The sequence below is a fragment of the Ruditapes philippinarum genome, unplaced genomic scaffold (assembly GCF_026571515.1).
Source record: "Ruditapes philippinarum isolate M1 unplaced genomic scaffold, ASM2657151v2 ctg3259_1_1_1_1, whole genome shotgun sequence".
Classification (NCBI taxonomy): domain Eukaryota; kingdom Metazoa; phylum Mollusca; class Bivalvia; order Venerida; family Veneridae; genus Ruditapes; species Ruditapes philippinarum.
In genome coordinates, this window is record NW_026867373.1 from 137,497 (window position 1) to 161,500 (window position 24,004).

At 33.1% G+C, this 24,004-nt stretch overlaps 1 protein-coding gene across 1 annotated transcript in view; it reads left to right on the forward strand.

Annotated features, from left to right (window-relative positions):
- The first annotated feature begins 11,173 nt into the window (after window positions 1-11,173).
- LOC132735849 (protein FAM53A-like) overlaps window positions 11,174-24,004 on the forward strand; it is a 29,368-nt gene continuing 16,537 nt past the window's right edge. The window contains exons 1-2 of the mRNA XM_060722864.1: window positions 11,174-11,572; window positions 17,516-17,697. Coding sequence (XP_060578847.1) covers window positions 17,605-17,697 — 93 coding nt within the window. The 5' untranslated portion in view covers window positions 11,174-11,572; window positions 17,516-17,604. The remainder of the gene's footprint in view (window positions 11,573-17,515; window positions 17,698-24,004) is intronic.

Below are 24,004 nucleotides of genomic sequence, written 5' to 3' on the forward strand. Positions count from 1 at the left end.
CAATTTTTAAACAATTGCTAAAACAATTGAAAATTTTACGTGGCAACATGTTTAATAGAAAAAAATCCGTAAATAGATCTTAATTAAATTACTTTTGTGTCTTTGTGAAAAATCAAATATATAAAATACATTTATAATTTATTTTTAAATCTATCTTTGCTTCGATCTTAATCTTTCAAAAAAGGCACATGAAAAAAAAAAAGAAAAAAAGACAGGAGTAGGACCTTAACAGGCAGATCTACAGAATTAAAAATAAAAAAAATAAGATCTATTTACAGTATATTGCAACCATCAAATTAAAAAAAATTAACAGTTAGAGCAAAAATAAAATTTTAAAACTTTACAAATTAATTAATAAATTAATCCCCCGGTTCGAAAAGTTCACTACAGTATCCCGTGACGGGATGTTTTTTAAAAAAGCTTTTTATTTTTTTGTTTTTTTTTTTCCCTTATTTTAGTGAATTCGTCATTTCCCAAAACTTTGGGAAAGGGTAAGAAAAAATTTAATCCAAAATCTGTATCAAATTTCGAGAATTGTTTTTTTTAAATTTCTTTGAAAAATGAAGAAACAATTTTCTTTTTTAAAACAAAGTGACATAATTTAAATTTTTGGGGGAACCGAAATTAAAAAGATAAAAAATTAACCCGGGGTTTTAAACTATTTTGAATTTAAATTTCCCGTACTAAAAACCCTTTCCTACCTGTCAATTTCCGCCCATTATAAAATAAACGTTTTTAGAATATTTTTCCCACTACGGTTTTGTCACAAATTTTTCCCCAAAATTTAATTAAAATTTTTTTTTTAAAAATTTTTTAAAATTTTTTTGGGTTTTTAAAAAAGTTTAATTTAAAGCTATAAAAACTTTTTAATACTTTAAAGCATTTTTCAATAATTGGAAAAATTTGCTCAGTAAAGGATATTGAAATTTAAAAATTTGGAAAAAATGCCACAAAATTTTTCCGTTATTTTTTTTTCAATTGTAAAAAACCCTTCTCTAATATTTAGTACATATTTTGATTTTAAACATTCCCTTGTAAAAGTTTTCAATTCCCACAAAAACCCTATGTGGGCCTTGTTTGTTGGACAAAAATTTGCTGAACCATTTTGGACCAGAAACCCCCCACTTTAAACCCCTTTAAAAATTCATTTAAGGGAAACTTTTTTTTTAAACCTTTTACCCCTTTGACCCATATTTTTTGAAAAAAGGTTTTTTTTTAAACTGAAAAAAAACCTCCCTGTTACAAGCTGCTTGAACTACTGAAAAATGCTTCCCAAAACTGATGAAACTTGGCACAAATGTTGGCTGGACCATAGCCTCTGTAACAGCACTGAGCTCAATCGTAAATTTTCCTGTTACCATGTCAACAGGGGACGTCTCAAAATTTTGTGAAAAATCACTATTTTTGGGCATTGTTTTTTTTTCCCCATCAAACTGATTTCAAAGTGCCTGCAATTCTCAATTTGAATTTAAGATGAGTAAAGGGCTTTTGAGCTCCGGTTTACTAGTTACACCTAAGCATCGACCTGACGGCCATTTTTAGGCTGTCACCCTCTTTCCAACTCTTTTCTTGAACGCCTTTTCGTAAGAGGGGACTACCTCTTCAAACTCCCCAAAAAAATAAGGGGGCACATTCGCCCCTTCCCTGGCAACCCTCTGATGTACCATTTTGACCGGAGGCGCTAAAACCCACATTGTGGTAATCAAGAAACCGTTTTCATAAATTGTTTGAGAACATCAATTTTTTTGGGTGGTTACATATTTTGGGGTAACCATTGAGAATGTTTTACAGGATGAGTAACTGTTAAAAGAACCTGGGAGACTGCTCTAGATTGAGAATTAACCCCGAACATCACATGTATATGTAAAAAGGTTAGATAAAATTAATTTATTAAACAATGTAGATTATGGAATTTTGAATATTGTTTTTGCTGGTTTTTGAGAAAATTTTAGACTCGCACGAAGTAAAAACAAAAAAAAAAAAAAACAAAAAAAAAAAAAATTTTAATTTAAAAAAAAAAAACAAAGAAAAAAAAAAAAAAAAAATTAAAGAAAAAAAAAAGAAAATGAAAAAAAAAAAAAAAAAAAAAAAACATCAAAATTAAGAGTACAGCCCCATTAACAATTTATTAATTTTTCCATTGGCAAAGGAATATTCACATAGCATTGACACGAAAATGGAACCACTGTAATACTTCATAATTCCAAAGTAATGAATCAGGCAAGTTAAACTGTAGCTTGTTGTGATGATGTCACGATTCATAACTGTTTCACTATTTAGGGAAGAGCAAATGTGTAAATCTGCCCAGATAGCTCAGTTTATGGTAGAGCAGTATTCAGAGGGTCTCAGGTTCGAGGTCCCAGTGAGGCAGCACTTTTTTTTCACCAAGCTGACAATTACATTGTGAGCGTAATAGCAGTGAATTCTTTCAGAGAGCAACATGGTTTTACTAGTACAACAGCTATATTTGGCTGAAGAGCCGGAAACTTTAAAGCACTTCTTGTGTACCTATGTCTGTAACGCGTATTTCTCCTTACGGTTTTTATGTCAGTAATACAGTTCATTGACAGTACTTGATAATATTTATAGTCACAAAGGTAATATAGGAAAATTGGGACTGTTACAGTAAACTTGACATTTACCATTTCACCATGCAAAATATTCCATTATGGATCTTTTGTTAAAAAAAAAAACACGGCAAAAAATTCCTCATGATTGTGTGTTGTCGATGTGGAAAGTAACATTAACTTAAGGTTTATGAACCTAATGCATGGCATATGTTTTTCTGTAAGAAATTTGATGTAGGGACCTAATTATTAAATCTAAAAGGGATTGAAACCTTAATAAGGGGAATTTTTGTGTCATTTTGAAGGGAAAAAGGGAAATTTTGACTGTCATTCAAAAAATACTCATAAATGTTAAGTACTACATATTCTATTTTGCAAGAAAATAGTTCAATATTATATTGCTATGAGTTTCTTCTATTTTAGGCAACTTTAAAAAAAAATACAATTTTTATATTATTAAAAAATTAGGGTAAAATATATATATATTTTGACTATGATGGGGAATGGGGTTGAATATCGCCATAAAAACCCCATCTCCCCAATTGTTTCAAATGCAAAAAAAAAGATGAGTTTTGACACGGTAAGACGAGGACTTTGTGTTTGGTACCGCGTGGTGTTTTCGACAATAATATGGACTTAATATCTGGCTATATATTTGCCTCTTCTGTACTAACCAAATCGATTCCTCTCTTTTTATTGTTGTCATATACTAGTTTAATGATCGTGGGGTCTTTTTCCCTCGCAGTTATTGAAAGAATTTCGCCCAGTGTTATTTTTTTTAAACAAGTTTGTGTCTCGGTAACAAATTGATTTAAATTGGGTTTTGAAAGGAGCATTATGAATTTGGTTTTTTAGCTCGTCGGTTGTCCCCTGCGTAGAAACCGTCCGTATTCTTATGGATTAGACCTTCCATCTTACAAAAGGTTTTTTATTTCGGAAAAGAAGGCCTGTTGAAAATTTGTGGTTTTGAATTTTACCTTTGACGTAAATTCGCCTAAAAAATTGATTTAGTTCAGAATGTTTTCTTTCGATTAATTTGCAAATGTCGAATTAGTAAAAATGAATGAATAGGAATTCTCAAATTGTTTTTTGTTTAAATTAAACATTTGCTGTATTATTTAATAGAGTTTGTTTATTCAAGATTTGAAATGAATCTTTTTATTTTTCTAAATTTATTTGGAATTGAAAATATTTGCAAATATTTGCAAATATTGGCCCGAAGAATGATGGCAGTAAATAATGTTAGGTTTTAAGCCTAATCTATTCTCTCGTAATTACTTTCATATTAAATTGAAGCAAAAATGTTATTTATTTTCTTGATTATTTAAACCCTTGCCATACATCTTCCTTAATTATATTCGCCAATTATTATTATTTCATATCATTAAAAAAAAAAGACAGCAACAAAAAGCCCAACAAATCGATTTACCAATACTCTTCAGACAATAAGATTAGCGTGTGGTCTGTTACTGGTTGATTTGTATCAGGAAACCGTAAAAAAGCATAAGTAAAAAAGACCAATGTATTTTTGCGAATCGTTATTTGCACTTCCTTGATGGACGTGGGGAAAGAAATCGGTAGGTGACAAAAAATTGCATTGCTATATACAGATTCTCACGTTGCAATACTTTATTACGGGTTGACAAGAAAATTCATAATTGCAATACACAAGCAATTTCTTGTAGAAAAATACAGATAAATAAAGGGAATTAAAGCATAAGAATGTGTAAACTTATTTGATAAAAACATTATGACAATTACAATCACGCCAAAATATATTGTTGAATTAATTGGCCAACACAAATGGACTTTTGTATTATGATCTAGCTATAAGTATATTTGAAGTTAAATGAAAGACTAAGGTAACTGGTTGAATAACTTTTAATTAATTATGGCGGCTGATTAAATACAATATTATGTCTTATATTTTATGTGTCATTAAAGGATGTAGGATGGTAAGATTTGATTATCTTTGTCAATGTCTTGTTGGGCAGTGGCCAGATGTTTTGATATCTATTTTTAAAGACAGAATCTTTTATCCCTTTGATTGAAAACCTTGCACCTTTGAAGTAGGACTATTTAAATTAGATATGACCCGATTGGGAATTTCATTGCCCCCACGCTTTGGGTTCATTCCTAAGGGATTTTTGGTTCTTTCATATTTGGGAGCTGATTCCAGCTAGCATCTCTATGTCTTAAATTTACAGGGCTTTGGTCGCATGCTTGCCTGTAATGTCTGTCCGCGTACCATATTATTACAACTGCCTGCCCTTTAGTTATCTTTAAAATTTTTGAAAATGTATTTAAAAGTTAAATATTGTGGAGTGACCAAAGAAAGGGAATTTTTTCTTTTGTAAATGGTCTTTCAATTTCCACATAAATTACCAAAATTTTTAATTTTAGGCCCAATTGACATCATATCATACTGATCTTTCTTATAGGATCTCACGTCTTGCTTAATTTATATTTATGATAATAAAGTTTTTCATCATCTTTTCTTGTTTAATAAAACTTAAAGCCAGTTTTAACTAGAAAAGCTACCACTTTCTTTTGATGTTGCTCAATGAATAAATTGATGTTAATGACTACAATTTAACAATTTGTGTGTTTTGCCGCCACTTGTATTACCAAAAAACGCACATAAGTGAAGAGATATCTTTCAATTAACAACACTATTTTCATATATTTTTTGTTGTTGTCAACATAATTCTCCCCATGTGGCTAAGGGTTTTACTACTAAAGGTTGAGGCATCAGAATTGCAGCATTTATCCTGTTTTGATCGTAAAGAGGCGACTAAATGGATCCGAATTACTGGAGTCTATGCATCCTTAGCTCTAGCAAGTGAGATGGTTTTGATGCCTGGTGATCGCTTCAAGTTTTGTAACGCCCGGTGGTTTAACCCAAAATCCATTTTCCCTGTTTTACCCCAATTGCCCAAAATTTGTTAGTGGGGGCCCCGTAAAACCAACAAAAAAAATTTCTGGAACAAAATTTTTTGACAGTTTGTTTCCCTTTTACTTTTTGGGTACAGGTTTTGACGGTCTCAATAAACGGTTTTGAGTAAGATTTTAAAAAATTAAAAACCCAAGGGAGTTTAAAAAACCCGATAAAATAAATGTACCATCTGCAGCAAAAATTTGAAACTTGGCCATACCGGGAAATGTGTTTAAAATTCCCTCTTAAAGGGGTTTGCGTACTTTTTTTTTGCCAAAAACCCATTAGTTTTTTTTTTCACACTGAATTTTTTAGAAGGGAAAAGGGTTCCCGGGAGTGGGGGCATAGAAGCATTTTTTATAAATGAGGGCGGGAAATGTTTTTTCACTGCAGTTTAAGAAATGATTTTGATACTTGTTTTAAAAACTATATTTGACACGGAAGAAGTGTTTGAATTTATTTGATTTATGTGGTTTGGCATTTAAGTTGTATTTATAGTGTTTGGATTTTTTTTTTGTATGACAACGTTTTAGGGGAGGGAATAATTTTTTTTAATTCATATAGAGGTAAGAGAAAACATTAAAATGTAAAATCTCGTACAAATGTTTAATGGGCACGCACAGATACCTGTATGTAAATTTTTAAAAATAAATCTGACATAAAATTTAATGTTTTCTGAAGTAATTCACCCGTAAGTATGTTTTTATGATCAAAATCATTGGAGTTGTAAAATATATTCTACCTTAAACTTTACGGGCTGGATAAAACCTGTACTTTCCCTTTTGTTTGTTCCTCTAAAAAAACGTTTGTAAATTAATTGTTGTAAAGAAAATCTTTTTATGTTTATATGCACTATTTCATTGACTTTACAATTTGTTTAATGGACATGATTTTGTATGATTAAAGTCACTTTCAAGCAGAACATTTTGAGTTGAATAAAATTGACGAGATATATGATATGAAACCACTTTGATTGTGTTTTTTTTTCAACTTAATGAAGTATGATAAATTTGAAGATTCGGGGAGGACATTTTGATTGAATTATTGTTGCAAGTAGGAATGACTCTTTGATAATGTATAACAACAGGGTGTCTTTTTTAAAGCATTAGAGAAATGGTGGTCGTTCATTTTGGCTTCACAAATGGTCTTAAATATAGAATTAAAAAAGAATTAATTCAGTATGATAATAGTGCGTTAAAGGGTAAAAAAAATGTGTAATTAAATACATGTATAATGCATATAATAATAATAATTAACCTTTAATCTGCTGTAATCGAAGTGATGTTATCTTTTCAAATAGTATTTACATGTACATGTAGATATACTAACCGTTAAGTTCTTGTTTAGACTGTATGGAAAATGCAAGCTTCCATTTTCCGCACAGTCTGAACAAGGCTTAACGGGTTAGTAAATTTCACAAATTCCTTTTAATTTTGAATTAGGACTGTTTTCGACCAGTCCCTTCACAAAGCAGCTTAGGGGTGAAAACCATATTAAAAGATTTTCACAGGAAATCAGGGGTAAATTGTTAAAAAAACTTGCAGATGGTTTAAATAGAAATTCCTTGTCCTACAGTGTTATAGTAAATAATGATTGTTAAATAAGTCATATGGTTGAATATTGAAAAATATAGTTTACTTAATGCTTTAGTTTTAAGTAAATTTAAGTAACATAAAACTTTTTGCTCGACAATTGAGGGAATTTTTGTTTTCTAGAGTAGTGAAATATTCATAAGGTGTGATATTATTCACTGTTAAAGATAGCTGTAGCACTAAATAAGGTATGACGCAAGCTGTGGGGGAATGACCCTTGTTTTATTGATTGCATTTTCTGAGAAAACGCGTCACATCTGTACAACAGAATGTAACAGCACACAGTATGGTATCTGCCTCTAGGGGTCGCTAAATTCTTCATGTCTGGAAGTGTATTGTATAATAGAAGTGTGAATTTAATATAGGAGTTGCCAGGGGTTATTTTTACTCTTCATTTATTAGGGAATTTTAATGAGGTATAATATAATTAGATGAGATTGTATTTAGGTGTGAAATAGTTTACTGGTTTTAAGAATTTTTAGTGAATAATATTCTTATTCAATTAAAGATATAAATAGATTCCAAGATTTGTCTTCTGACATTTAGTTGTATAACAATGAAGATAATTAGGCATTATGACCCTCCAGTTGCTCCACTCATGCTACCGGTGCTGACCAACGTCCAGTGCAGACCACGATCATGTGGCATGCAGTCTGGTCATTGTCTATCTATACTGTTCACTATTAAGTATAGGTACATATTTTAAAATTTTCACTGAAAATGATGACTGGTTTTGTCCAGATTAAAAGATAGACAAGTCCATTTAAGATACAAGTGTAGTATTGAGGGTAATGGCATGTAATATACGTACTGAAATTATTTTGCGAAAATGCGCTTAAACTTTTACATAGATACTCTTAAAAAAACAAGTTTGCCCAAGTTTTTATAAAATTTTGTTAAAATGAATTCTAAAACCAAAATTTTTTTTTGGTCTTTTAAAGATTTAAAATTGGATTTTAAGTCATAACCTAAGAACAAACAAAACCTTTATTCAAATTCATTCAATGGAAATAAATAATTGGGTTTCTTATCCAAAGAGAGATATAAAAAACTTTTTACCGTTTAAACTTCGGTAAAATGGGGTTTTTTAATTTAGGGTAAATTTAAATTTACGAGTTTGTATGAAAGGCTATAATAGCAACAGAAATAGATTTTACTAAATGTATTTAAGGTGATATCATCTACAAATATATAGTATTAGATTTTTTGTGTACATAAGATGTATAGGTTTTTTTTTTCAATAACATTTTTCAAATGGGCTATTTTGTAAATATTGCTAATTTGATGTGAATTGGCTTGGGCGTGGTTCAAGGGTTCTGGTGTGGATGGTACATAAAGGTGAGGTGAAAGTTAGAAAAAGAAAAGCGTGCTCTATATTGTACAGTGACTTAACCCTTATGATAAAGAAAAATCATACTCCGGTAGAAAAACGAAAGAAAGGTCAAATAATAGCTAGAAAAATCGAAAGAAAGGTCAAATAATAGCTAGAAAAATCAAAAGAGAGGTCAAATAATAGCTAGAAAAATCGAAAGAGAGGTCCAATAATAGCTAGAAAAATCGAAAGAAAGGTCAAATAATAGCTAGAAAAATCGAAAGAAAGGTCAAATAATAGCTAGAAAAATCGAAAGAAAGGTCAAATCTTTGGAAGAAAAAATCAAATTTACTATGCGTGTGCTTTTAATCTGGAACTGTCCAATGTTTATGTTACGATCCACGCAGTTGTTGTCGCTATATTAGCGAGGGTGGGTAGGGGAAATCAGTTCCTGTCTGTCTTAGCTCTGATGAGTCAATACCTTGGGCTATTTTTGTGCCAGATTAGCAGAGATTATGTCAAACTTTGAATGGGAATTTAATCTTATAGACTGTCAATGTAAGGTTGTTCTTTAATGCAGGGGGTTAGATCATTTAAAATTCCACGCTAATTGTCAGAAATAGGGTGGCTGAGTTACAATTCTTAGTCAGCTCACTTATTTTCACTTTTGATGCTTTGTTCACTTTTGATGCTATATGAGTTCTTTGGTTTAAATTAAGATACTTTAGGTACATATAACAGTAGCACCTATGCTGAGACTGATTTTGAGTGGTCAAGTACTATAGTTATAAATGCTTAAGAATTGAACTATAAAGTAGAAAAATGTGTCTTCCATTATGATAAAAAATATGAAGTGGGTTTAGTAAACATTGAATCGTAAATATATCAAGTCAATTGACTGTATATATATATGATCAGCTAAAATGCATAAATATGCCAGACATCCGAGACATACACTATACACTATATAGCTTCCTAAATTTGTGGCATGCACTGTGTTACCAACACTTGTAATACATTACAGTGATAAAGGGTACTTGAAAAATACATTTCATGTCATGATATTTTTTCTTTGAAGATTTATTATTTTTTATGGGCACTTGAGACGAGGAAGGTATATTTAGATGGCCAAATGCCACATGTATTGTTTTATTTTGTTTATGGGTGTAACCTTTGTTTATTAGATCTAAGATGATCATGTTCGTCATGTACAGTATTAATAATACTAAGTATCGTATATTATGTTTAGTTTGCAGTTTTCCTCATTGTCTTAAGTGTTATGAATCATTAAATTATGAATGGGACAATTATAGTACTCGTGCTATTGGCATACGTATTATTCAGAATTCAGTATAAAAAGAGGTTGGATGGTTAAAATCGATTGGATAATTAAATGCAATGTCATTCCAAATTTTTGTTTGAATGTAATTCAGAAGATTATATTTTCTTATGTTTAATTGAAACTATCTGTCAAGACTTTGTTTATTTTTAATTGTGGTAGTTCATTTCAAGGGGTTGTACAGTGAGAATAGTCTTTAAACTTGGGTGCCAACTCGGGCCTGAACTGATTAATGGTGCACAGAAAGGCACCTGATGTCTTCCGCCAGTACATGCAGCTAATTTGCAACATTCTCCAGTCTGCTTCCTGGAAAGTACCAGTACTTGTGTTTTAAATTGGTTTAAACATATTTATTTAAGCTTGATTGCGAAACAAGTTCATGCAACTTATATTAATCACTTTCGATTCCGCTTCCTGGAACCAACCAGTACTGGTGTCATACGAAGAAACATGGTCATGACCCAAGTACTGGGCTAAAACCCATGATCTCTGGGTTGAGAGGCAGACACCTTTTAGGATTGTTTTAAATTAGGACACATGATCAAACCTAGGTTGAGTGCCATACACCTTATTACCACTATGCCTGAGTCCTGGCTGTCTTTGTATTTGTAGAAATGAATTATATGGACACAATAAATATATAAAACCTGTGCAGTCACAGTGTAAGCTTCATTATATATTTTAAGTTTATACTGTATAATACATATTATATTAGGCGTGCCATAAAATTATCTTTGTTTCCCCTCCCGTGACCCATGCCAGTTTGGATAGGGTAGGTAGGTTTGATAAAATATTTTTTTTTATCCAAAATATTTTTTTTTCTATCAAAATTATATGGAGTCAAAAGAAATTGTAAATGTTTAGAATCTGTTTCAGTATATCTGTTTAAAATAATTATAAGAACCATATTTTCAGTTTTATTCATTATTTCCCAGTTGTATATTTACAATTAAGAAAACATGATTGAGACAAATATATTAGATGTGATCATTCTCATTGACCTTCTGCTCCCATGTTAAGTAATAAAAAAAATAAATTTTTTTGTCAGGAAATTTTTAGGTAGCTGTGATTTTGTGGGTAGGTAGTAGGAGGGGAAACAAACAATATTTTATTCTAGGCCTTATATAGAGATTATAATATTGTCATCATAGAAAGACATGTCACCATGCATATAGCTTCATACAGGAAAAGCACATTAGCTAAAAGCTATTTTAGATATTTACTAGTTTTATTTATTTGGATTTTTTTATTTTTTTTTGGTGACATGCCATATTTAGATTTTATCTGAGGTCACCTCTTCAATTGGGAGATCAATAATTTAAATAGCTCTATACAAACATATTTCTGTTTGCCAAATTGTGGCGTTTGACTGACTTTGCTATGTTTAAATTACAAAATAATGACTTATGTACCATTGAAATATTGTTGGATTTAACACGGTATTGAATTATCTCAATAGTACTATAGTAAAAATGATAAAAAAATTTAAAGCATTAGTGCAAAAGCGGTGTAATACACTAGTGTTTACACGCAGGATTTATTAGTTTAATGCCTGGATGTAGGGAGATTATATCGAGGACGATATTTGCCAATATTTCACTGCAGTAATGACACAAGAAATTTGTTCGGCTAATATATACTATATACATCGAGCATGATAGTTGCAAAAGCATGTGGGACATGTTTTTTTGTCGGTTATTTGGAATAATAGGTGGTTTTTTAACGTACCTTTGTATTGTACCTTTTTCAACATATTAATTGAATAGTTATTTAATTGTACTGCTTATTTGGACATTTACTAGAAATCTGTGGATTAAATGATAGCAGGTAAAAAAATGTTTTGTTCTTTTGAATATTTTAGCATTTACAAACAAATTTTTGAACACATACTATAAAGAATTGAATGACACCCAATTGTAATTTGATATTACTAACTTTCAAGTTTTATTTTTTTGGAGTGGGGGTTTTAACACATGGTTTTTTTCTCCCTCAAACTAAGTACATTATTAATTTACATTAAATCATAACATAACTTGATTTTGATAATTACCTACTGTAATAATTGATAAAATTCTGTAAAAATAAATAATTTTTTTTTATATTTAATAGATAATTAAAAAAAATGAATTAATTAAAAAAAAACCAAAAAAAAAAACAAATAATCAAAAGAAAAAAACAACACCTAGCAGATCAAAGTGGCTATTAATAACTTAAACTAATAAATTTGATTTAACTTGCTATATAAGAAGCATAGCAAAAAAATGAAAATGAACTTTCTATGAAAACCACTGTGAGGCAAAACATTCAATCTTTAATGTTGGGGAACCAATTCTGAAACATGAAAATATTTTGTAGGGTTAGAATATAGGAAAAGGTCATCCAACATGGCACAAATGAGAATGTTGCTCATGTGACAAAGTTTTTTTCTTACTCTCGAGGGTTCAGCAGGGGTACCTTTAATTAAGGGTATTGAGAGTGTTGCTAGTAAATACTGAACGTGTCTCTATGCAATTTTCTGCCGAAGTTGGATAAAAAAGGGAAAAAAAAGGCATTTATAAAAAAAAGTCAGGTTTGAAATTGTCACTGAAAAATTTCCCCCTTTTCCCACCCAGCAGGGCCCCAAAACCCTGCAAACCCCGTTTCTGTTTCTTGTACAATTAAAAATTATGCTCCCTTTCTCTACAAATTTTAGCTAGCCCGGGGATGTCAAGTGGTTTATAAAAGAGTTTAATATTTTAAAACTTGGGTTTATACAAAAAAAAATAAGGGTTATAAAACATGCTCCAAATGGGGTAAGTTGACAAAGATAAAGGGTTTTTGAAAACCCCTTTAAACCCTCCCAAAATAAAAAAAAATTTTGTTTCCCCATTCGGTTTAAGAATTTTTGTTTAAAGGGCCTTTTAAAAACCATTAATCCCAGGGGGGGCGTGAATTATGACATGTTTTTACTTTCAGTATAAAGCCAGGCTAGCATGCACAACCTTGAACTTGGACTAAACTCAATATTTTATGGTACTCCGTTTTATCAATTATAATATTTGAAGTACTTGAGTACTTATTCACTTTAGGAAGTATGATGGGTTTTTGTTCTTCAGTGTCACGCATGTACCCTTTTCGTAACCAAAATTGAGTTTTCTTCACTACTAAACTGTGAGACAGTTCAAAATCGCAGTACCTAAGTAAATTTTTCTTCAATATTGACAAGTTATTTGGTAAAAAAAATTTTTTTGAAAACCTTTAAAAATTCAAAATCTTGTGTTGATATTTTTTACGAGAAAGCAATTATTGTCGAGAAAATAGAAATACCAGTGTACTAATATCATACACAGTGGCAAAATACGGGATTTAAGTCTTAGCCATTTTAAGGCGTGCCTCTATAACCAGGGACAATGGGTTCAAGCCCTGACTAACCAGGGGCAATGGGTTTGAGCCCTGACTAACTAGGGACAATGGGTTTGAGCCCTGACTAACCAGGGACAATGGGTTTGAGCCCTGACTAACCAGGGACAATGGGTTTGAGCCCTGACTAACCAGGGACAATGGGTTTGAGCCCTGACTAACCAGGGACAATGGGTTTGAGCCCAGACTAACCAGGCGCAATGGGTTCGAGCCCTGACTAACCAGGGACAATGGTTTTAAGCCCTGACTGGATCAATACCAAAATTTTCTCATATTACACCAGTACTATTTACTTCCACAGTGTTCACCCAGGTTGAAATATCTTTTAGCCACATAAAAGTGTGATTTTATAATTTCTTTAGTCAAATTGTTAAGATTTATATAAAATGGGTAAAATGGCTATCGGCACTTGAGCGAGCCGAGCCCTGTTTCCAGGAGGCAGACTAATGAAGCAGGTTCAATTAAGCTTCCAGCTTCGAGGTTTATTTACAAAAGAGCTATAATAAGTATATGCAATCTTAACAAAATGATATAGGACTCGGTATAATGTTGATAAATTTTACCAAAGTAAGCTGGAATATCACGATATTGATTTCAGTATTGACCAATGAAGTAATAATAATCTACAATAACCAGAAGGGAAACAAGATACCAACATGTAATCAATTAAGCAAATAAAGATACACTGCTAGCCGGTCATATCAAACTGAATGAGATTAGATTTGAGCCGCGTCACGACAAAACCAACATAGTGCGTTTGCGACCAGCATGGATCCAGACCAGCCTGCGCATCCTCGCAGTCTGATCAGGATCCATGCTGTTCGCTATCAGTTTCTCTTCTTGTAATAGAATTGGTAAGCGAACAGCATGGATCCTGATCAGACTGCGCGGATGCGCAGGCTGGTCTGGATCCATGCTGGTCGCAAACGCACTATGTTGGTTTTGTCGTGACGCGGCTCATTTATGTTAACAGTACTGTAAAACCTGCAGCCTTTAAATTATAAACCCTTTCTGTCTTAAAATCAGAGCAATTTTATACAACAGGTGGGTTATTTTTACAGAATGATATCATTTCTTCCATGTTCCATGATAAAAATGGTAATATTTTAACCTCAGTGTGTTCTTGTTGTTTTTAAACAGGTGTTACATGTACTTTATAGAATGATAATAGTTATTGCTGCCAATTGTTCCACCGAAAATAAGATGTCATTAATAGCATGGAAATTGATTCCTTATGTTTAGTGAAAGATAGATATTGCTTCCCTGGACATTAAATCTGCCTAAATCTTTTCCCTATAGTTATCAAGATTTTGCTATTCTCTGGACAGTAAATCAAAGACACTACTTCCTTAGACAAGACACTACTTCCTTAGACATAACTTAAAATTGCTTCCCTTGTCTCTTTAACAAAAACATTGATTCCTTGGACACTAAATCTATCATATTGCTTCCCTGGACACTTAATCTGCCTTCTTTTCCCTTTAGTTACCAAGATTTTGCTATTCTGTTGAAAGTAAATCAAAGACACTTCTTCCTTAGACATAACTTAAAATTGCTTCCCTTGTCTCTTTAACAAAAACATTGATTCCTTTGACACTAAATCTATGATATTACTTCCCTGGACACTTAATCTGCCTTCTTTTCCCTGTAGTTATCAAGATTTTGCTATTCTGTGGACAGTAAATCAAAGACACTTCTTCCTTAGACATAACTTAAAATTGCTTCTCTTGGCTCTTTAACAAAAACATTGATTTCTTGGACATTAAATCAATGATATTGCTTCCTGCCTTCTTTTCCCTCTAGTTATCAAGATTTGCTATTCTGTGGACAGTAAGTCAAAGACACTACTTCCTTAGACTTTATAGAAAATTGCTTCCCTTGGCTCTTCAACAAAAGTATTGAATAATGATACCTATGATATTGCTTCCCTGGACTCTAAATCAATATACTATGCTCCCCTAGGGGACCATTGATGAAAAGATTTCTTCCCTGGATACTAAATGATATATATTCCTTGGATACTAAGTCAATGATATTGCTTCCCTTGGCCCATGATAAATGATATTGCTAACTAAATTGTCAAATTTAAGGGAGCATATATTTTCCTAATTCATAATGAAAATTTTGAGGTCCCGGAATGTCAAAATCTACCTATGACAGAAATGACTATATCTGGATGGGGATTGTTTACGTCACATCAACACAGTATAGGTCATATCGCGAGGTTCCAGCTTTACTGGTGGAGGAAGACCTCAGGTGCCCTTCCGTGCATTATTTCAGGCAGGAACGAGCACCTGAGTGGAACCACCAACGTTCCGTAAGCTAGCTGGATAGCTTTCTTACATGAAAGAATCCAAAGTCTCTGTTGGGATTCGAACCCACAGCGGTGAGGGGCAAGTGGTTTGAAGTCAACGACCTTAACCACTCGGCTACGAATGCCCCTTTTAAAACCTAAATGAGTGTGTGTAAATGTTGAAAATCTACAATACTGATATAGTTATATCTTATTACTTCGATAAATTTATTTATCATTAAGGAAGTTATTACACTTGATTGTTATTTTAACATTATAGTAAATTGATAATGATGCAGCAGGGTTTTAATCACTTAAATTTTGGTTAATGACTGATAATTTATTTGCCTCACCATTAAATGATAGTTTATTTGCATTGGTCACTATTTGATGATATTATGTTATTTGCCCTGTGTGCTGTTTATTGATATGTTAATTGTCTTGTTCACTGATAATTGATAGGTTAATTTATTTGTCTTGTCCACTGTTCATTGGTGTGTTAGTTGTCTTGTTCATTGTTAAATGATAAGTACATTGCCTTGTTCACTGTTTATTGATGTGTTATTCGTCTTGTTCACTGTTAAATAATATGTTAATTGCCTTGTTCACTGTTAATTGATAGGTTAATTTATTTGTCTTGTTCACTGTTCATTGGTGTGTTAGTTGTTTTGTTCATTGTTAAATGATAAGTACATTGCCTTGTTCACTGTTTATTATGCCCCCACAGAGTGGGAGCATATAGCGTTGCACTTGTCCGTCCGTCTGTCCGTCCGTACGTCTGTCCGTCCGTCCATCCGTCCGTCTGTCCGTACGTCCCGAAATCTTGTGAACGCAACTCCTCTTAAACCGGATGGCAGATTTTGCTTAAACTTCCAGGGATGAACAACCTTAATGTGTAGATGGTAGTAAAGGAAGGAATTTTTGCTGCGACCAAATTTAACAGAATTATGGCCCTTTGTTGATTTTTTCACTATATACCATGTAAAAATTTTGTGAACGCAACTCCTCTTAAACCGGATGGCAGATTTTGCTTAAACTTCCAGGGATGAACAACCCTAATGTGAAGATGGTAGTAAAGGAAGGAATTTTTGCTGTGACCAAATTTAACAGAATTATGGCCCTTTGTTGATTTTTTCACTATATACCATATAGAAATTTTGTTAACGCAACTCCTCTTAAACCGGATGGCAGATTTTGCTTAAACTTCCAGGGATGAACAACCCTAATGTGTAGATGATAGTAAAGGAAGGAATTTTGCTGTGACCAAATTTAACAGAATTATGGCCCTTTGTTGATTTTTTCACTATATACCATATAGAAATTTTGTGAACGCAACTCCTCTTAAACCGGATTGCAGATTTTGCTTAAACTTCCAGGGATGAACAACCTTAATGTGTAGATGGTAGTAAAGGAAGGAATTTTTGCTGCGACCAAATTTAACAGAATTATGGCCCTTTGTTGATTTTTTCACTATATACCATATATATGTTGTCAGTGGGGGCATCCGTGTCCTTTGGACACAGTTCTAGTTGATGTGTTATTTGTCTTGTTCACTGTTAAATAATAGGTTAATTGCCTTGTTCACTGTTTATTAATATATATCATTTGCCTTGGTCACTGTTTAATGAAAAGGTTATTTGCCTTGTTCACTGTTTAATGATAAGGTTATTTGTCTTGTTCACTGTTTTGATGATATAGTTAAATGCTTTGTTCACTGATTAATGATAGGTTAATTGCATTTTTCACTGTTATATATTGTAGTTATTTGCCTTGTTCACTGTTTATTGATAGATTATATGCCTTGTTCACTGTTTATTGATAAGGTTATTTGCCTTGTTCACTTTAAATATGCATTCAAGCATCTGTTAAAGTCCATGTTTTATGATGAAATTGCCTTTCACTAGCAAAGAGGAACTAGTGCAATTCATTACACCACATGCTAACACATTGCTCTCGATTTCAATGTTCACTTGTTTAAAAAAAGGTTTTGATTCGAAACTGAAACAAAAATATAGAAAAAATATTTTCTGTTTCATTGAATTTACTTTCTAAAAAAGGATTGATTATTATACTTTCAGGTGTGGGTATAGAACAGTATATTGGATTGGTTCATTTGATCTCATGATGAAGTAACCATAGCGATAGGGAGTTACCACGGTAACCAGCGATGATGCTGGCCCTGGACGTGAACCTCCTCACCAACAAACTACAGAAGCAAAGCCTTGAGGAGGGGCCGACGGCAACGCCCAATATAAAACTGGTAAGGGCTCCACTAGTGCTGATTGTATTAACCTGGCACCTCTGTTATATCCTAGCCTATTCATGAATTTGTGTAATAATGGGTTTATTTTGCCCTACTTTACATTACAGTCTACTCACAATTTTGAGGATTTTAGTATGGAAATATAAAACTTGAGCAATCCACACAGTCATTGAATTTAGCACTGGCCCGGTGGCCCATGGCCAGTGAAATTAGTTCGGGCCAGTGTAAATTTTAAGAAAATCTAGTTAAATATATAGTAAATTCAAAATTTTAAATTTGATGACTTGTCAACAGTATAGAGCCTGGTTATACTGCATGGATGTGCAAGCTGCCTTGGCTCTATACTGGTGGCAAAGGCTAATAACTTCCTGTTCCATCAGGTTAAGGGAAAAGGAGTTACTTACCGCATAATCAGATATGAAACTTTGGCAAGGCCACTAAGTTGTTATTCAAATCTTTCCTGATAAATATATTTTGATAAATAAATATATTTGATCAATTGAATTTTGAACAAAATTCATATTAAGCTCTTATGACATAAAAAACTTAAACTGTGGTTGATTTAGCTGGAAAATTGTCTATATTGAATCAACATACTTTTTCAAAATTCTTGGTTACATATTGAAGCAAATTTTATGTGGTATGGCAGTAGGCTGATACTTTTGGTAGAAGAATTAAAGCATGTGCTGGTAATAAAGTCAGTGACATAATAACTCTGCAGTGTGGTAATGACAGGCATATGTCACCAGATGTCACCAGTTTATAGCCAGATCTGGCAGCATCACAGTGTAGATGTACTGCCTGCTCCTAATATATATTTTTATAAGCTCGGATTGATTTTAATTTCTTAAATACAAAAATCCCCTTGAACTAAAAATAGGTGATCCCAGAATATTTAGCAGAATAAGTTAATTTCAGAATTGTGGATGGGATAAAAAGTGGGTGGGGAAACAATATTTACAGAGAATAAATTGCCTTGAAAAATACATTCAGTGGGTGTTAATGAAAAGTCTGTTTACAATCTTGCAGTCTGCACTTGTCTTGCTGTTTGTAGCCGATGACGCATTTCTGCATGATGTTTAAAGCTGCACGCCTCCACATTTGTAAACAAATTTTCAAAAGCCCGACTTAAAAGTAAAATATATAAAGAGCGTAAAGAAATGTATAAATATTAACTTTTACAGAATTTACAGTATGCAAGTGTGCAAATATTGTTAATGCGGAGAATTTTGTCAACATTTTTAGCTCACCTTGCACAAAGTGCAGGTGAGCTTTTAGGATGGCCAACCAAATGGCGTCCGTCGTCTGTCGTCCGTCCACATTTTAAATATTCTAAGGACATCTTCTATGATACTGCAAGGCCAATGTTAATGAAACTTGGCAGGAATACTCTTTGTATGAAGCTCTATCAAGATTGTTCAAAGAATTCCATTTCATGCAGAACTCTGGTTGCCATGGCAACCGAAAGAAAAATCTTTAAATATCTTCTTTTAAAGAACCGTAAGAGCTAGAGCTTAGATATTTGGCATGAAACATCTTCTAATGAGTGTCTACCAAGTTTGTTCAAATAAAAGCCCTAGGGTCAAAATTGGCCCCGCCCCAGGGGTCATTGATTTTCCCTATATGCATATAGTAAAAACTTAAAAAATCTTCTTTTAAAGAACCCAAAGAGCTAGAGCTTAGATATTTGGCATGAAACATCTTCTAGTGAGTGTCTACCAAGTTTGTTCAAATAAAAGCCCTGGGGTCAAAATTGGCCCCGGCCCGGGGGTCATTTGATTTTCCCTATATGCATATAGTAAAAACTTAAAAAATCTTCTTCTTTTAAAGAACTGTAAAAGCTAGAGCTTAGATATTTGGCATGAAACATCTTCTAGTGAATGTCTACCAAGTTTGTTCAAATAAAAGCCCTGGGGGTCAAAATTGGCCCCGCCCCAGGGGGTCATTGATTTTCCCTATATGCATATAGTAAAAACTTAAAAAATCTTCTTTTAAAGAACCCAAAGAGCTAGAGCTAAGATATTTAGCATGAAACATCTTCTAATGAGTGTCTACCAAGTTTGTTCAAATAAAAGCCCTGAGGTCAAAATTGGCCCTGCCCCAGGGGGTCATAGATTTTCCCTATATGCATATAGTAAAACCTTAAAAAATCTTCTTTTATAGAACCCAAAGAGCTAGAGCTAAGATATTAGACATGAAATATCTGCTAGTGAGTGTCTACCAAGTTTGTTCAAATAAAAGCCCTGGGGTCAAAATTGGCCCCGCCCCGGGGGTCATTGATTTTCCCTATATGCATATAGTAAAAACTTAAAAAATCTTCTTTTAAAGAACCGTAAGAGCTAGAGCTTAGATATTTGGCATGAAACATCTTCTAGTGAATGTCTACCAAGTTTGTTCAAATAAAAGCCCTGGGGTCAAAATTGGCCCCGTCCCAGGGGGTCATAGATTTTCCCTATATGCATATAGTAAAAATTTAAAAAATCTTCTTTTAAAGAACCCAAAGAGCTAGAGCTTAGATATTTAGCATGAAACATCTTCTAATGAGTGTCTACCAAGTTTGTTCAAATAAAAGCCCTGGGGTCAAAATTGGCCCCGCCCCAGGGGGTCATTGATTTCCCTATATGCATATAGTAAAAAACTTAAAAAATCTTCTTTTTAAAGAACTCAAAGAGCTAGAGCTAAGATATTTAGCATGAAACATGTTCTAATGGGTGTCTACCAAGTATGTTCAAATAAAAGCCCTGGGGTCAAAACTGGCCCCGCCCCGGGGGTCATTGATTTTCCTTATATGTGTATAGCAAAAACTTAAAAATCTTCTTTGAAAAAACCCAAATAGCTTGAGTTTAGATATAATACATGAAACATCTTTAACTAAATATCTACAAAGTTTGTTCAAATAAAAGCCCGGGGGTCAAAACTGGCCCTGCCCCAGGGGTGTCATTGTTTTTAACTATATGTGTATAGTAAAAACTTAAAAAATCTTCTTTTAAAAAACCCAATGAGCTAGAACTTAGATGTTTAGCATGAAACATCTTCTTATGGGTGTCTACCAAGTCTGTTCAAATAAAAGCCCTTGGGTAAAAATTGGCCCGGGGGGGGGGGGGGGGGGGCTATATACAGGTGAGCGACCTCAGGGCCATCATGGCCCTCTTGTATTGTTGTTCATCTCACATTGTGGTCCCATAACTACGCAGATTGGATGACTATAAAATAGCCTGGTCGTGTCAAAAACAGGGCTGGTCACCTTATGTATATAGATTTAAAAAAATATATAATATATATAGAAAAATGCTATGGGTAAAACTAGTCATTTATAACAGGTCCTTAACACAGGACTGGTGGTAGTTGCGTAACAGGTTAAACAGCAGTTTTGTTCCCATATTTTTACCCCATTGCTTAAAATATAAGAGCTGTTTCTACAAAATATTATTTTGCAAGTTTTGGGAAATTTCTGCGGATACAGTGTAACTTCCGAATTCCGGAACTTCTGAAATCCGGAAACTTCTAAAAACCGAACAATTTTTTTGGTCCCAATTTTTTCTCTTCTATTTTCTATTAATATATTACTTCTGAATTCCGGAACTTCTAAATTCTGAATTCCGGACGATATTTTCGTAAAATTAGAGTCAAATCAATGCAATTTTACCTCCGAAAACCGGAAATGTCCAAAGGTGTGAAATACATTGTAAATCGAGAATGTTTACCCTGCAGGAAGATTTAATCTCCCTATCGATTGTTTACTAATTAGCGGTGATCGTGTAATTTGACACGCGTTAAAATCACAAACTGTGAAATGGTATGTTTGAAGTGATGCGGGTAATCAAAGTAATTTACTGCGGTCAGTTAATTTAAAGTGTTTATTAGCGGATTAAATCAAAATTAGTTGGGACAATGTATGTATCAAACGTCTTTAGGGATTTTATTGCATTTGATGTAATAATTAATTAACTAGCATCGGACGATATGTAAGTTTATGCAATTAACAACATTTCTACAAACTGATAGAAATTCAAAAGCATTTGCAGGTGTAAGATAAAAATGTATTCTTTTCATTCACATCTTTATCTTGATTAAAAGACTATTATATATGATATTACAGTAATGGCCACATCTTCCTTGACATTTAGTGATATTAAGTGGCTTAGTCTTGTCAACATTTTCATAAACCTCTGAATTCCGGAAACCTCTGAAATCCGAACTTTTTGACAAGTCCCATGGGTGTTCGGTTTTCGGAAGTTACACTGTAGTTGCTTTCTAGCATTTTAGGCTAGGTTTATCCACTTTAATTACACACTTCACAACATTTGAAGAAAATAGAAATTATTTTAAATTTTTCATAAAATGTAATTTGAATCATGTCGCCTTCTTCTTTTAAACATCTTTATAATTACCAAAGTATCACTACAGTGTCGCAACACAAGGACCATATAACAGACAGTTACATCATTGTTCCCCTGAATGCTCAATATGTTAAAATTATCAGCTATTTGTTTAAATGATATTACAAATTCATGCGCGTGGGTTGATTTGTTTGACGCGATTTTAACATTTTCTGAATGATTAATAATGAAGTATAATTTTCCTTGTACATAATGATTACTAGAAACTGTCTCTTTCGATATTTTTGTCACTTCTTTTACAATACAGATATTAAGTTATACATGTAATCAATATCGTTTTCTTTTGTGACTTTTGTATTGTATATAATATATATAACTAATGTATCTGTGTATACGCAGTTTATTTAAAGTCCTTTGTTTTCTTTATGTGTTTTTTTTTTTTTGTACGCAAAATATTGTCATATTATCGTTGAATAGGTGTAGTACAATAATTGAGCTGTATGAAACTTTACACTTACAAGATATAATGTTCCCCCCAAAGGTTTTTGTTAATTATACAAATGAGTAATTATGCTCATTAAAGTCATAAAAGAGGTGTTATATAGAAACTACAATTCTATCGGTGGTATAATTTAACCGATTATGTCACCAGTGGGCATACAATAAAGAAAAAATTTACTCACCGAGTACAAACTTTTTAAACAAATCTAGAAAGACGAGGATATCTCCAGAACATTAAAAAAAGTAAAATGAGCCGCGCCATGACAAAACCAACATAATGGGTTTGCAACCAGCATGGATCCAGACCAGCCTGTGCATCCGCGCAGTCTGGTCAGGATCCATGCTGTTCGCTTACCAACTCTATTACAAGTGGAGAAACTAACAGCGAACAGCATGGATCCTGATCAGACTGCGCGGATGCGCAGGCTGGTCTGGATCCATGCTGGTCGCAAACGCACTATGTTGGTTTTGTCATGACGCAGCTCAAATATTACTAGGTGATATTCATAGCCTCAGTTATATTGAAAGTCTGTTCATGAAAAATGATAAAAGAATTACAGACTCATTTATATTGATTGTTCATGAAAAAGAATATGAAATTTACAGACTTGGTTATATTGAGTCTGTTCAATAAGTTTAAATATGTCTTTATCTACACGGTGGCTAATATATGAAAAATAGAAAATCGTAAACACAAAAAAGTCATGTCTGACTTTAATTGGATTATACAGAATTTATTTTAGTTCGATTGTGTCGATTGTGTCAGAGGCTATAAGCATACAGACACACTTTCAAATCCTTTCTTGTAACCAACCATTACTGAGCAATGTATGTAAAGTTTGATCTTGCTCAAGGACACAACGACTTGCTCCTGACAGAGTTTGAACCCATGCGGCTAGCGATCACTATATTACTAGTCTGATGCGTAAACAACTTTGCCATGCCGCCACTAACTGACTTAAATTGAAATCACTTCTAGCAAATCCATTTGACCAAATTGTCCAAGAGCTAGGTCATCTATTGTTTTTATGATTGACTGCATGCAGCTTGATGTGAAATTGAGACCTAACAAACAGGGGATACTGACAGTAACAGTGATAGCTCCTGTAAAATAGTTGCACCATTGTAACTGATAGCAGAAATTTAATCTGTAAATGGATATTGCTGAAATGTTTAGGTATGACGTCTTTTATGGTATTGTTTTTACCTGCTCATTGATTCGTAACATTAGCAATAGCTGCAAAATTTCATGATAACAGGTATAGTACAAACTTAGCACTTATGACATTTAAACCCCCCCCCCCCCCCCCCCCGAGTTAAATTATGGAAATACACTTACCCTGCCTCAAAGTTGGACCCTGGGTGCCCCCTCCCACCCAACATGATTCATTCTCGAAACAATTGGGGAATTCAAACATGAAATTATCAGACTATTTAAACATAACGTGTCTTGAGATTCAAAA